General features: G+C 39.0%; 1 protein-coding gene across 1 annotated transcript; it reads right to left on the bottom strand.

Moving 5' to 3' along the window:
- Positions 1 to 599: 599 nt before the first annotated feature.
- SRP54 (signal recognition particle 54) lies at positions 600 to 16423 on the bottom strand. Its single transcript, XM_027890147.1, has 16 exons — positions 16393 to 16423; positions 13507 to 13615; positions 12114 to 12205; positions 11459 to 11543; positions 10427 to 10531; positions 7556 to 7622; positions 7414 to 7471; positions 6553 to 6703; positions 5552 to 5700; positions 4259 to 4359; positions 4064 to 4150; positions 3572 to 3645; positions 3218 to 3326; positions 2284 to 2454; positions 1697 to 1792; positions 600 to 1063 (listed from the first exon to the last, which is right to left on the bottom strand). Exons 2-16 carry the CDS (start codon positions 13582 to 13584, stop codon positions 972 to 974), a joined length of 1515 nt encoding a protein of 504 aa, XP_027745948.1. The 5' UTR covers positions 13585 to 13615; positions 16393 to 16423; the 3' UTR covers positions 600 to 971.
- Between the last annotated feature and the right edge of the window lie 78 nt (positions 16424 to 16501).

Genomic DNA, 16501 nt, shown 5'->3' with positions numbered 1-16501 from the left:
TTTCTTTAAGGGTAAAGGATATTTGCCAAAATTTCAAGTTTCATTTGGTCTACACAGTTTCTGAAGTGTGCTTGTAGATTCTACCCTTTTGTGACCAACACAGTGAACTGAAATACTAAAGACATGCTATAGGAAATTAAGATTAGATCGTAGCTGAGTTGGAGCAATATGCTCTGTTTAGATACAGCTATCTCTGTTTTAAAGTTCAGTACCAGCACAGAATTGCACCTGTGATGTATCAGAAATTGTCTCATTAACAAAAGAACTGCTTAATTAGCAGCACAATATGAAGATTTTCTTCAGTATGAGACAGTTGCATGCCTGCATTTTTTCAGTCACTTTGTTCCTTGTGTGTAGGGAAAAAATGATAAAATTCTGTAGAACAAAGTCTTGTACAAAGGTGAGCACAGCACATCCACCTTCAAAAATGGTCCACACCTGAGCACCAACAGCAGATTTTCAGACACCAAACTATTCTTACAGCATCTATGCCACACATGAGTTACAACAGTCTTTACAAACAAATCAAACTAAGGAAATCATCTCATTACATACTGATAAAGGACAGTTAGAAACAACTGAAAAAACAGGCCATTCCCTTGTTTATAACCACTTACATTTTATTTTACAGTATATTTGTGACATTTCATGTTACTATAACCAAAGATCAGGGTTGTTTACAAATATAATGGCTGCCATTTGATGTAAACAATTAAAAAGTGTCTCTGAATATTAAAATTTTACATCATGATCTTGTTTCATTAAATTGAATTACTCTTTGTGCCATCAGTTATTAGTGGAGAAGAACTAATTTAAGCAAAAATAGTTTTCAGAAATTAGATGTAGAAACTGAGAAGCCTGGATAAGATTTCAAAAGACCACTCCCTCATCACTGTAAAAAGGAAGAAAGCAAATTCTTTCATTGAAGTTGCAATGACGAGTCAACCAAGTCCATTTGTATTAAGGCTTCTTTACATATTATTGAATCCCATCATGCCTTTCATATTGCCAGCAGCACCTTGTTGAAATTGTCTCATCATTGACTGCAAACCTGCCATGCCACCTGCAGAAAGTGAGAACATAATGTGTTAACTCTGAAGCCCAGCTCTCCTGCTCGAGGCCTCATTAAAGTACACACACTATTTCAGTCATATACAAATACAGAAGCCCAAGACTAACTAGGCTTAAACAGCTATTGAAAGTAAAAAACTGACTGACCAGTTACAGAAAGGCCTGCAAAACACCACGTTTAAAGTAGGTTTTAAGATGACCTGTGCATTAAGAACTAAAGAAAAAACCTTGAAGGAATAACCAGTATTGATTAGTAAGGTTCCAGTATGAGGGTCTTTAAATAAAGCTGTTCTTATAAAATTTAATTACTTGAAGCAAAGTTTAGAAGAAGGGAGAGGAAGTTTAGGCAGATTTGCATTACCACAGTCATACCTCAAGTCATCACTATTCCCAGACACCATTCCAATTGCTCATTTTGGGAGTTGAATCCAAACAGAAAGACTAGATTAATCACTGGTAAGTGCAGACCATTTGGACTAAACTTTCTGATTATTGTTAGAAAGTTTTAGAAATACTTAATACTGATATATAATGCAGATATTCTCATATGACATTCCTCAATTCTCTATTTCAAATGCTCTGCCATAACTATCCTCTCTTGAAGCTATAAAACGTCAGCACATACCCATATGATGAAGAACTCTTGGATCCATCATCTTTGCCATCTGTTGGTTCAGTTTGGCCAGCTGAGATGGGTTTACATTCTTTGACATATCACCACCTAAAAAAAAAGAGTAGATTAGCATATGGGGCTAATTCTAGATTCAAACCCATGAGTCCATTATCAGAAGTTACTACATCCGCCACTTAAAGGTACTTTAAGGATCAACAGTCCCTGCACCCCACGTAACAGATTGCAGTGTTAGTACTGTGGTAGTAATCAAGTCCACACTGATAGAAATACAGTGGCTTTCCCTGCTAAGTTACACATTAGTGGCATGAAAAACAGTGCAGGCCTTACCAGTTACATAAAAAAGTTTTCAAACATCATGAAAACCAGTGAGCTACAACTCATTTTCTCCTCTCCCTAGTCAATGTTTTCACATTTTCTCTGTGTTCACACACCAAGTAATGTCTCCACCATGTTAATAAATTTTATGTTTTGTTTTTTGGGGGTTTGTGGGGTTGTTTTTTTTTTGGGGGGGGGAGGGTAGGGGTTGTTGGTTGGTTTATTTTTTGGTTGATTGGTTTTGTGGTGTTGGGGTTTTTTACCTTTGAAAAGCCCTTTGATGCCTCCCATCTTTTTCACCATCTGTGCAAACTTAGTGTATTGGGTCAAAAGCTCCTGAACATCTCTGGTAGAAACACCTGAACCTCTTGCTACTCTTTGGATTCTTCCTGGCTGCTTGCTGAAAACTTTGGCACCATCTGTACTGTCAAGTTCTGCAATTAGAATGTGAAAAAGAAAAATACACTGAGTTACTGACATTAAAAACTGTTACAGTTGGTAGCAAACCTGTTCTCCTAGTTGAGAATTTAGTTTTGAGCCAGAGAACAAAAGAAACTAGTTTTAGAAGTGACAATGCAGAGTTTTAAATACATAATTGAGACATAATGTTCTAGGAAGTAATACTAAAAAGCTGTTATCTTCATATGTTAATCACCATGATAGAAAAAAGTGTGCTGAGACTATAATTTATTCAGACAATAAGCCATATTAATGGGTTTAGCACAAGGGTAAGAGCATACTTCTGCAGGAGTTATCAGTGGATTAGAAACAACACTTGGAATTCCAGAGACCAGGCTATATCATCAAATAAATCTGAGAGGGGTTAGGAAAAAATACAGTAATGCCAGTTTAAAGATTAAGATAGCTTTTTAATTTGCAAGTATAATGTTAATAATTTAAGAACAGTTAAAATATGAAAAATAAAAATATATTAATTTCCAATAGAATGCTTCAAAATCCCACCTACCCTACACAAGACAGAGCAGAAACAGGCAGTCATTAAGGTATCTCTAAATATTTAGACTTATTCAGATAGTTGGAGACATGCGTACTCCTTGCCACTTTTAAGGGTCTTAATTATTTCTCATCATTTTCTGCCACAGCAGATGCTGCAATGACTTTTTGTTTCCAAAAAGATCTCTAAATAAGCTTGTTCAACAACGGAGAAAGAAAAATAGTCCATGATAATTGTTTTACCTTGATCATTCATACTGTCCATTATAGTCATCAGTTTCTTTAGCCTGGCCATTGATTCCTGCTCATTGCCTTTACTCATGAAGTCAGTTCCAAAACCAGGGATCATGCCCTTGTTTCAAAAATGGAAAAGAAAAGCTGTATCAGAATAGGCAAAGGTAACTTTAATTAAGCAGACAAATACAGACGGCAACTTTTAGTTCAGCAGTTATGTATTGCAGTAAACAAATTTCACCTTTTGAAAAACATATAGCACAGACTATTACACCAGTTTCAATGAAGAGTTCTAAGTTTACAGAAGTTTCTCAAATATCAATGAAAATCTGACAAAATAAAATGATTTGGGGGATAACTAACCAAGATCTGACTGAATGGTCCCATTTTCATGATGTTTTGGAATTGTTCATACATATCTCTTAACGTAAATTGACCTAAAGTACAACAACAACAACAAAAAAAGGTTAGCAGAAGTCACACTGGCATTTTGGTCTTACTCTCCTTTCTCAATTATCTTCATTTTTACAGATTAAATACTATACTGCATAGATAAATGGATAAATAAACCTCTTCACCACTAACATGGATAAACAGTTTAAGATGGCACAAGCTGAACCATTAAGCTAGTTATTCTTCAGTTACAATCTGACAGATTTATCACTCAAAAAACGCAACTCAGTTTACTTGACTGCCACTTGTACTAGAGAAAGAATGGCTATTCTTCACTGGGCACATGAGAAAGTTTTTTACGTCTACACATAACAGAAATTAACTTGGTGGTCTCTGCACAGAAACCCTGCCACAATTGCATCACTGTAATGCATGTGCTATTCAGGCCTGGGAATAACTTACCATGTTTTAGCTTTTCTATGAGTGCTTCATTGTCATCCAGCTTTAACTCATTTACTTTATCTATCAATCCTTCGATATCACCCATGCCTGGAAAAGGAAAACAGCTCTGAAATTCATATTAAAAAAATTACACTTTGACTTTCCATTATCCAATTCAAAGAGTCTTAAGTATAGCTGTACATAGTACATACATACCGAGCAGCTTGCTGATGAAAGGCTGTGTTTTAAAGGGTTCAAAGTCATCTATGTGTTCTCCAGTTCCAATAAAAATAATAGGACTCTTTGTGGCAGCAACTCTGCAGTAAAATACATTTTATGAAATGGCCCCTCAAAAAACCATCCATCTTTTGTACCATCTATTAACATAATCAGCTAGGCATCCTCAATAGTATACAGGCTCTCTGAAGAATCTTACTCCTCAATTATTATTAATGAAAAAAACATCCAGCATTTGGATGTGTAGCTGAGGGTAGTTAAAAAGATTTTTCTCTAATTAGTACTTCATAAAATACAAACTGCTTTGAAAAAATCATCAACAGAAATAGAAGTTGCTTATTTTCCTTGCTGAGTTTAAGAAACTTGAGAGGAAAGAAATAAAAATACATAATTTCCAGTTTATCCTAATATTGGAAGGTCAGATGGCACAAGCATGGATTACATTTTCTTCAAGGTACCTCAAACAAGAGACAATCTTGTTTTCAACATAGGAAAAAAGCTTAGCCATAAGAAAACTAAGAACCTTTTCACCAATCAATCACTGGCACTAGCTTTTAGATCAAACTCAGCTTCCACTCCACACACAGTACAGAGCAAATACATCTGACTTAATGCATGACAACTAAAACAAGAGCAAAATGAAGATACCAAAAGCTTTAGTTTTCTATCACTACACTATAAATAAAACAAAATACATATGGCAGTTCAAGAACTGTAACACTTCATATCAATGTCAGACAGTAATTCAGTAAGTCAGTGCCAGTTAACTTTGACTGTTTTGACACATCATCTCAGCTCCATACAAGCTGTGTCATTGAAAGATAAAATACAGCATAGTCTAGTCAGTAGTCTACCAAGATACAGCACATGGAAGTCCAGTGAGAATGGAATTCAGGTTAAGTATGACTGCAGACAACTTTTTACCAAGCTGCTGGACACTGGCAATCCAGAAGTTTGATTTGCATCAGTTTTAAGGCCCCTAGATATGACTAGGTCAAGGTTTTCCCCTTCTGGAAAAAACTCTTAGGCATTAAATAAAAAGCAAAGCTCTTCAGGTGAGCCATATCTATTAAACCCAAATATATCTTTTTGGAAAAATGCCCAATACACAATATGGAATATTGCTTGATGCTGTTTTCAGAAGACAGAAGTCTGACACATAACAATACACACTACTATATTCACAGAACAGGTTTTTGTGAGACAATAAGGCATTTTCATGGCTGGCTGTGCATGTCCAGATGTTGGTTACTGTTATACCACAATACTTACGCACTAAGAGCTCCACCTCCTTTTGCGTGTCCATCGAGCTTCGTAACAATAACAGAAGCTACGTCTACTTTATCTTTGAAAGCCTTAGCTTGAGCTTCACAAGCTTGTCCAATGGAAGCATCCATCACATAAACAATGTTATCTGGTTGCTAGGAGAAATGAGATACACAAAATAATCATTTCCTGCTTAATGTTCATGCATTATGTTCATGCATTCAGTAGCAGAACTTGCTGCAGTAACAGTACGTAAGGGCTGTGCAGTTTAAAACAGGACATTTTATGAACAGTATTATCTAAGGGCCATTTGAAAAACTGATACTATATTACTACATGAAAGATTTACCTACAAGACAGAACGTAACTAATAAGCACAAACCTATTAAATTGTAATGTTTCAAGTGATTTTAGCCAGTATCTTGAGCCAATGAGCAATCTACATGCAATTAATGGCTCAAATCATCCATTCAGTTTTACATTAAGCCCATTCCTCTAAAAACAAGTTGCCAATTAGCAGGAATTCTGTGGCAAGTGTCATATTATTATGCAAGACCACAGAATTACACAAATAGCCAAACTTTAAACCCATACAAGAGACACCAGCTTCTTTTACGTATCAAAACTGCTGAAAATTATCCAATCATCTTCTCTGTTTCAAGGCAATTATTTGTGACAATCACAGAAAGTTTTGTATTCATAGTTACAGGAAACCAGATCAGACTGGTTCTTTTATCTGGTTTTCCCATGCAAAGAAACTGAAAAGTTAAAGCAAGAATGGCAGTCTAGTTATATGCAATTGCCCTTGAATTACAGATAGAAGAATTAAAACTGACAAAATGATCAAGTACTGGTCATTCAACCTTTGCTCATTCATACCTGTTTGTAATTTCTAATATAACCTAGTAATTAAAGCAAAATCTACACAGAACATTAGGACATAAAGATAAATCAATTGTAGTCAAATGGCTATGACAGAAGTTACTGTATTTCTCAAAACTACTCACTATGGCATTAGCAACTTGTAACATCTCTTCAAACAATGAGTCTTCTTGCTTGTGACGTCCGCTTGTATCGACAATGATTATTTCAAAGTTTTCATTCTTAAATTTCTCAACACCTTCTGAGGCAATAATTACAGGATCCATTTCTGTGTAACTGATCAAAAAGAGAAACATCTAGATATATGTGCAATTTTTTGTTCCTAAAGAAGCTAATTTAAAATTTCATCACTCGACTATAAACTTGTTAACTATAAATGTATCTGGATATCAAGAGGGAATTCCTCTTATGTTAAGTAAAAGTTGGTTAAAAAATATGCCTTCCTAAGCCATTTACCCTTAGTACACAGTGAACTGAAAGTGCAAAGGACTGTCTGTCTTACCTGCTGAAAGCTGCACTAAGTTCTACTACCCCTTTCCTGAAATAAAATTTAACTGAGCACCTAGACAGCACACCTCCAATGAAGCTTAGAGGAAAGTTATTTACTGCTTTATAAAAGCTATTTTAGTCCACCTCTGCCTCTACTTGACAAAAAAAAATTAAGCACCCAAAAATAATATCCTTTGATCTGTAAGGTAATTCCTGAAAATCTGTATATGTCTGGTAAAAGTCTCTGAACTGCTGTACACAGAGTATTGTAGCAAATTATTCCTGGATGCTTGATCTCTTCTTACACTATCCCTACCTGCTAATCCTGGCAGTTACAGAATTAGGCAGAATTTTCATATGATTAGAGAAAACAGAATGTATTACTAAAACCTAATTAATTAGGCAACACTGGATGGGACTTAGTGCAAGACATTCAACAAGGAATATACATCATTGGAGTTAAATTGTCCTCCAAACTGCTTCCAAAAGATGCTTACCTCCCATAAAAGGGAATTCTTGCTTTTGTGGCATTCTGCTTTAACTGGTCAAAAGCACCTGTAAGACAGGTATAGTCAAGGGACTACTTGAGAAAATCTGTAAATATTAGATAGAGAACTACAACATTAAAGTCTGTATTACCTGCTCTGTACGTGTCTGCACATATCAAACAGGTCTTCCAGCCTTTCCTCTGATAAAAGTATGCTAACTGTGAAAAGAAATCCAAAACAAGTAGTTACGCCAAAGTCCCACTGACATGACACTGTAACAGCTTATGAGTCGCCGAAGTACATACACAGAAGACACAAAGGCAAGCCAGCCTTCATATAACTGAGGCCACTGAGTAACACTGCACAAGTATCAAATGTTAGCATGGCCATTATTTTAAAAAGTATGTTATAAATAATTATTAGTGGCAAGATGAAAACAGCTGCTTGACTTGCTTCTGATTTCAGTTTCTGAGTTAGGAATGACTACAAATAACTCAAGTTCCCATTTTACGGACTCTTGGATTCTGCTGGTAATACTGCAAATTGGACTAGCATTTAGAAACTACCCAAAACTGTAAATACTTCAATATCGAGCACCATACTGGTTACGACTTGGACAGCTCTTGGTTTCTGTACTTCCAAAGGAACAAAAATATTTCCATTGCAAGGACCTATTTTAGAGTGGCAGATAGAATCCTTAACTTTCTTGTAACACTCAGCTTCATTGGTACAATGTACATTCACAAAACACTTGGTTGACCAAAGACAAACTTCCAAAATAAAGTTGACCTACAGAAGCACAAGGAAAGTCTTCTGAAATCAGAGTACTGTTATATTCAGTACAGCCTACATGTGAACCTCAAAAGCAGATGACAAAAAAGGCAAGAAAGATGCATCTTTTTTACACAGGATATTTTTTCCTTCCAGCTTGGAATGTATCGAGCTCTGTCTTGGTGTGGATGATGAGCAAGTTAAGAGCTTATGGTTTAGGATAAAAGGGCAGACCAGTAAGGGTGATGTGGTTGTGGATGTTTGCTACCTGATCACAAGGAACAAGTGGATGAGACCTTCTACAGGCAGCCTGATGCAGCCTCAGAGTCACAAGCACTTGTGGGGGACTTTAACTACCCTGACATCTGCTGGAGAAGCAGCGCAGTCAAACACAAACAGCCCGGGAGGTTTCTGGAAAGCATGGATGACAACATGCTGTCACACTTAGTGGAGGATCCCACAAGGAATGGTGTGCTGCTTGACCTTACACCAACAAACAGGGAAGACCTTGTTGGAGATGTGAAGTTTGGGGGCAGCCTTGGCTGTAGTGACAGTGAGACTGTGGAGTTCAGTATTAGGCAAGGAAGAAGCAGGGCAGCGAGTAAGATTACAACTATGGACTGCAGGAAAGGTAAATCCCTCTTCAGGGTTCTTCTTGGAAGAATCCCATGGGAATGGGCCCTTCAGGGAAGAGGGGTCCAAGAGATTTGGTTGATATTAAAGGATCACTTCCTCCAGGCTCAAGAATGATGCATCCCGATGAGCAAGAAATCAGTCAAAAAGAGCAAGACAGCTGCATGGATGAACAAAGAACTGTCATTACTTGAGCATAAGCAGGAACTACACAGGAGACCGAAGTAGGGTCAGGCCACTTGGAATGAATATAGAGGCTGTCAGAGTAAGTAGGTGCGAGACAAGGATGGCCAAGGTTCACCTGGAATTAAATCTGGCCAAGAATATCAAGGATAGCAAGAGGATAACAAAAGGACAACAAGCTGTCTATGAGCCAGCAGAGTGCCATGTGTGCCCAGCAGTGTGCCTAAGAAGGCCAATGATATCCTGAGGTGCAGCAGGAAGAGCACTGCCAGCAGGTTGAGGGAAGTGATCATGCCCCTCTACTCAGCCCTGGTGAGGCCACATCTGGAGCGGTGTGTTCTGTTCCAGGCTCGACAGAACAAGAGTTCCTAAAGCAGGTCCAGTGCAGGGCTACAGAGATGATTAAGGGACTGGAATGTCTCTCTTACAAGGAAAGCCTGAGGGAGTTGTGCCTGTTCAGCATCAAGGAGAGACAACTGAGAGGGGACCCCATCAGTGACTGTAAGTACCTGCAGGGAGGGTGTGAAGAGGATGGAGCCAGGCTCCTCCCGGTGGTGCCAAGCAATAGGACAAGAGGCAACCTGCTAGAAACTGATGTACACGAGTTCCACCTGAATATGAGGAATAACTTCTTTACTGTGTGGGTGACTGAGCACAGGAACAGATTGCCCAGAGAGGTTGTGGAGTCTCCCTCACTTGAGATATTCCAGAACTGTCTGGACACAATGCTGTGCTATGTGCTTTAAGATTATCTTCCTGAGCAGGGACACTGGACCAGATGACCCACTGTGGTCCCTTTCAACCTTATCTATTCTATGATGTGTTGATTCATAGCATTCTTTTTTAGCCTTAAAAAAATACAAATGTGAATTTCCTCAATGAATCTGGGACTGGAAGAACTTTCACACCACACACTGATATTTAACTGAAATATCTAATACAAAAGTCAAATTCCAGCGGAGTGAGATAATGGAGTGAGAGAGATTCCATTCATAGTACTAGTCTTTAACCTAGAAAGTGAACTATAGTGTCGTGGTTTAACTCCAGATGGCAACTAAATGAGGAAAAATAGAAAGAATCTTTCTTATCCATATACAGTATTGTTTCATCAAGCATTTAGTTGAAAAAATTTTTTAAAAAGTCCTATAAGCCATAAATTGTCCCAAAAGAATATTACTTTGAGCATTCCTCCCATTTCAGGAACCTTTCTGCAAAAATATGTCTCACACTGTAGTGAGTTCACACTTGGCTACTAACAGAAATAGCACAGATCACAAGCAAACCCTACCTAGGGAGTCCAATGACCACCCCCTTCCCCAAGGGGAAAAAACAAACAAAAAATCAAATCAAAACAAAAACAAACAAACAAAACAACAACAACAACAAAGCCAAAAAACCCACCCAAACCCATGCAAATAGATTCACTGTACATTACCTTTGAACAAGTTGTTGTTTTACCACTTCCTTGCAGACCCACAAACATTATAATATTCTGTTTTCCTTTGGTAGGTGTCCATGCTTTGACTCCAGGATCTACAAGCTAAAGAACAAAGTTTAACATACAGAGCAACCATAAATTTCAAAAGCAGAGACAATTGGTATCATGCTAGGTGCCTGGTTTCATATTCAATGGGGCAAAACAATTTTTGCATATTTAGTCTTCATTTTGCTTCGGTTCTTGCTAATTTACAGTGAACCGCAACAGCCCGTGCAAGATATCTATTGTTATGTATAATAATTCTGCAACAGTAACAGTGGTAATTTCTTTCTACCACCACGCCCCACAGTCAGGGTGGCCTGTGTAGGTGGCACAAGTATAACAACCAACACAGAAACACAACCTCCACCCCACCATCACTGCTTAGGATGGGCTTCTTCTGGTGAGAATCCTACAGCACAGAAGGCTTTTTAGGATTGCTGCCTCACTTCTGAAATGAGTAGAAGGTGCATACATTCCTGAGAGCCATCATATGGCTGGGCACAGACTAAAAGAACAAAAGACTACACTATTAACTGGAAGGAGGGCAGAAAATGGATACCCAGGTGCTGATTTGACCAAGTAGGTAAATTAATGAGAAATGTTGCCATGAACTGCTAGGTTGTCACTTAACACTTTTTCAAAGGCTTATAAGTAGTCTGAACAAATCTTCATTAGGGTAGCAAAGGTGTTCTGGGACAACCAAGGACAGCCTAGTGGCTAGCAGAGCTCTATTCTTCCTTTCTCTTTACATTTCAGTTGAAGAGTAAGAACAGTTGAACTTAAAGCTTAAACTGAAGTTAGTTTGAGAAATGCCCAGGAAGTAGTTTCAATTAAAATATTACTGCCTGCAACAGAAAGAAGCCTTACAACAGAAAGCATAACTGCAGGTACCACATAACCACCTAAAAGCTTGGCTTGCTCCTAGACTGCTTCCATAGCCCAGACTGTACAAGAAAAGTGATGCAGTGCAGAATTTTGAAGTCCTACCTTAACAAGCTCCTTAAAGACTGCATGCTGAATCATTTTCCTTTTGTTAAGGCCAGATGCCATTTCTTCAAGATCAATTGCAGACCTGAATTTAAGAAAACCATGAAACACTAGCATAACTTAAAGCATTGCTTGAACCTAGTAATAAACAAAGTTTTTGCAACTGCAGCATCATCCTGATTTGTTTTGAGTTCTCAGATACAATGTACTTAAGTGACACGTATTGGAGACACTTCTGTACAGAGGACGAAAACAGGTTTCTAAAATACTTGCATCTTTCAGACTTGCATTTACTTGAATTACACATCTGAAAATAGGCAAGGTAACAGGACTAGTCACATACACAGATCTATTTATAGGCAGCACAGAACATGTGAAGATGAGGTGTCTAGGAAGTAATGAAGAACTTGTTTATCAGAGAACTCAGCTGATGACAGCAACAGTTTTTTGAAAAAAGCCTGTAACAGCAATAAATGGCTAAACTTGATGAAAATCCTTTTGATGAAACTGGCTAAACATTTAGTGCAAACAGCATTTTTCTGTTAAAGGGTGTGTCTAAAACATATAAAGTTATAAATTAGTTATTCTTCTGTGACCTCAAATTACAACTTTTACAAACATCAGAAGTTATATGCATTCTGATTATTTCACTTACTTGACATTTTCTCTAAGTTGCTTCACAAGTTTGATATTAACATCAGCTTCCAGTAATGCTGTACATACTTCTTTTAACATAGCATTTAAAACCTTTGGAGTATAAAAGAAAAATTGTTTTACAATACACAGGATTGACCACCACCAAAAAAAACTATGCATTTGTTCCTACATAAATACAATTTAAATCTGAAAAGTAATAATGGAAGGATTCTCAATTGTAACAACTGCACACTATATATAACATACTAACAACAGAACACTTCCTATTGCTTTAAGGCCAACAGCAGCTCATATGGTAGCAACATTTCTTAAACTTCCCTATAGGTACTCAAAGAGTACACCAAAAATTCTCGTATCACACCACCATCTCTGTAAATACAGGTATTCCTGAACTGCAAGATGGATACCCTACTATCTGCATTTTCAGAAACTGAACTGCTGCTCTGGTTGTATTTCTTGTAGGCAAGCAGATGCCTCAGTTAGGACCCAAGTTTATTAGTTGAAAGATTTTTCAAAGTGGAAAGTCTTGAACCGAAAAATTTTTTGCAAATGGCCTCACTTGCACATCTTGAGCTCTTGGAGGATAAAAGTTTCTACTGCTGTATACTGGGCTGTGTTTGATTCAGTTAAGGATTTGTTGTCTCCCAGCTGCCAATATGGTAAAACCTTTCCTCTGTGCACAAGTTCCAACCCTATAGCTCTCAATCAGCCTACTTTCCAGTTACTTAAAGCCACCTGTTTGTCCACCTGAAAACAGTTTTTAACAAATTATTTACTCAGAGGCACATTTAAACCATGACATTAGTTAGTTTGCCATCTTGCTTTTCAGTCCCATAACAGAACATACCTAGCTATAATTTCAAACTCTTAATTAGAAAAAATACAGACTATACCAAGTGAAACAAACGTCCAGAACCACACATTGGCTTGAATATAAAGGCAGCAAACAACATACTCCTCACATTTCAGACAGCAAAGCTTACATTGAAAGCTGTTTGTTCTTCCACACTTCAGCTTCCATCAGCCTAGTTCACATCTGCATAGTCTGGCTACACATACAACCATAACTCAGCAGGTACCGACCTTCCACCCAAACTTTAGTATATGCCTCCTCTGGCATTACCTCCACAGAACATTAATCTCCCTAAGTACAGCCACCACATTCAAGGACCCTTTGACTACAGGACCCACTACGTCTGAGGTGATTATCCATGTATAAATCTAGTTTTAAGTACTCTCAGGGCATTAAAACCTCCAGTAGAAATTTTACTTGAAAAAAAGAAAAGAGCTTCCAGATAACATCAACCTACTTCAAGCTTTTCATCAGCCTATGAGAACCTTTTCTCAGAACTTTTCAAGTGTTAGTGCCATCACACTTGCACGCTACTTACCTCCTCATTGATAATCGTAGCATTGCTCAGGGAGCGCAATGCTGAAGTTATTTTTCTTCCAAGATCTGCGAGAACCATTTTGGCGGCTTCAAGTACAACTCAGAAGAATCTGGAAAACAATTTAAAAAAAAAATTTAAGTTTAAAGCTAGCTGAAGTTATGCTGTCGCTAATTAATTATTCCAGCAACTTTCAAGTGAAGAATCCTGCTTCGCATTCCAGAAAGTACAAAAGTTTTACTTTTTTAGTTATTTTTAGGAAATACTGGCCTGGAGCTAATTTTAAGCTATCCTGATGGCCTACTTAAAAACAGAGATACCACACTTCAATTAGGAAGCATTTCACCATGTAGAATAAGTGCACTGAATTCACCAAGAAAAAACAGTTCAGACACACTTCCAGAAAGAAGACTACCTGCTTTTTATCTTCTTGTTAGCAATATGCTACATGACAGAATAAAATCAAGCAAGATAGCTTAGAAACTCTGCATCCTGCAAAGGCAGTACAACTAGAAGCAAGACATTTTGCTACCAAAATTGAACATTATTTACTAGTTGCATTTTATCTAGCTTCCAAAATTAATCAAACTGAATTTTCCATTTTAGTAACCCTACAAACGTACTTGCACTTTATTAAGCAAAATTCACACTGTAGTTTTTAATGGATTTATTGGAAAAACGGATTGTTTTTCTTCACTATAGACACAAATCTCACATATAAGCATACCACAACTTACGCTTAAGAAACCATAAAAAGTTAACTTCCGAAGGGTCTGAATATTAAACATGTTAAACCACTCCACCTCCTGTATAACCCCCCAGATATATTCCAAAAGAGCTAAAACAAGTCACCCATGTAAGCCGACGGCCTGACTGCTGTGACTAATTGAGAGTTACTATTGTTACAAAGTTGGCAGGTTAAACCAACACCAAAACCCTAAAACCAACTGCCAGTCTAACCTCTCCCACCCCGATACTGAGGTTACAGTGCAGAACAAAGTCTCCAGGAGCATGAAAAGATGTAGGATAAATAAATCCAATATAAGTACAGGACTTGGGTATAGCAAATAATGCAAATAAATATATTTAAACATTTAGATTTATTGTACATTGTATGTACAGGCAATTCCAAAGTGATATCCATTACCATGCCATCTCAATATTCATTGAAAAATTAGTCTGTGCTTCCTAAGGAACTCTGCCCGTAGATTATTTGAAGATCAGTACATTAACAGGTATGAATGTCCACCTTCTTACACTGCTGAAAGGCGATTTCTGCATGTTATCTGAACTGGTAAAACTACAAAGTTTCCTCCTTACAAGGCATACAACTCACATTACAGCACCATAATTCTAAAGAACCGTTATCATCAATATGATGCACAAAAGGGTCTCAGCAAAACAGATGTTCAAAACACTTTTCAAGCTCATTTCCTATGAGAATCACAATAATGCAAAAATAAACCCCTTTAAAAATAGCATTGCAACTTGGTAAGCTTTGAGCTGCTAAAACTGCAGCTACAGACAAAACTTAACCACAATACTTGGATATCACAGCTAAGAAATTTGATAGAATGACCAACGTACAGAGGCCAAGTGACTGCTCAGTATTTAAAATTAGTTTCCAGAGTTCTATTCTCTAAATACAGAAAGTTAATTATGTCCTAGTATACAAATGTTTCCTCTGCAGAATTCCAAAAGCTTCTTCCAACAGCCTTATAACAGGAATAACAGAAATATACTTTGCTAAAGAGATGAGTTTAAGCATTTTCATATCAGCTGCTCTTGCTAACACATTAAGAAATCACAAGCCACCAAAATTACTAAGGAGTGCCAAGTACAGAAAGTAATAGAGCTTGTCACACACAGTCCATCCCAGTCGAGAGCCACACTCCAGACAATTGCTTGGGTGGGCAGGGAGCCAGGAGGGCATTGGCAGTGACTGCACTGCAGACCACGGATGTGCTGGGCATGTGTAGTTCTGAAGAGCTGCCTCTAATGCAGCACCCCACAAACACCCTGAGCGGGGGGTTAAACCCGGCAGAGCCCCCAGGAGACTCGCTGGGCTGCGGCGAGCAGGTCTCTGCTGAGCTCAGCTCTGCACAGTCTGGGCCACCTGGGCACCTCCCCACTGTTCATTAGATCTAAGGAAACCAACAATGTCTGAAGGGACAGACTGCCCCCCAGCATAAACCTAAATAAATCTGCCTAGCTGATCTAGCAGTACTCTTTTAGATAAATGATTTTAAAAAGGGAAAAGCTCTGAAGGATAAGAGTTGTTTAAACAGCTGTTTAAGAGATAACAAGCATAAGGGAAACTTAGTTAAAGTCTGTAGAATAAAGTTACGCTAAAGGTACACGTAGAGGCATTAAACTAAACTAATCACAAATCAAACACTGTAACGGAGCAGCAGCTGTTTCACAGGTGGGGACGGCTGGAGCTGCTGCAGCGTTACTCGACCTCAGCTTACGAGTTTCCACCTCCAGAAGTTACCCGGCAAAGGACGGGAAGGCGCCCCCAGGGCGGCAGCGGGGACCGCCTGTCTCGCTTAAGGCCCAACGCCCTCGTTTTCACTGAAAAGGAGGGAGAGGCGAAGGTACAGCCTTGGATACGTGCCCGACCGCTGCCTCCTCCTCAGGCACCCCGGGCTGGCCGCAAACAGCGCCCGAGCCCCGTTCCAGAAACTCGGACAGCGGGAACTGGCCCGGGAGGCCCAGAACTGCTCCCATCGGGCTCCGGAGGGCCGAGGGCCCTTCCTGGCCCGTGCTGCCGCCCGTCCCGTCCCGTCCCGGGGCCGGGAGGGCCCAGTGCCCACCTTCCGTCCCCGCCGAGCCCCGAGACACCACCGCCCGTCGGGCCCCGCTGACGCGGCAGCCGCGAGCTCTCACCGTGCGCGCCGCGCGGGACCCGCGGGCGGAGCCGCGCCCAGCCCAGCCCGGCCCGGCCCGTCCCAGCCCGGCCTGCGCTGCCACCGGGGCGAGACCCCCCGCGAGACGC

The sequence above is a fragment of the Empidonax traillii genome, unplaced genomic scaffold (genome assembly GCF_003031625.1).
Source record: "Empidonax traillii isolate 1590-97213 ecotype Southwest subspecies unplaced genomic scaffold, ASM303162v1 scaffold278:size663781, whole genome shotgun sequence".
NCBI classification, from domain to species: domain Eukaryota; kingdom Metazoa; phylum Chordata; class Aves; order Passeriformes; family Tyrannidae; genus Empidonax; species Empidonax traillii.
The sequence above is the reverse complement of the archived record's forward strand: the minus strand, read 5'-3'. Positions and strand labels throughout refer to the sequence as shown.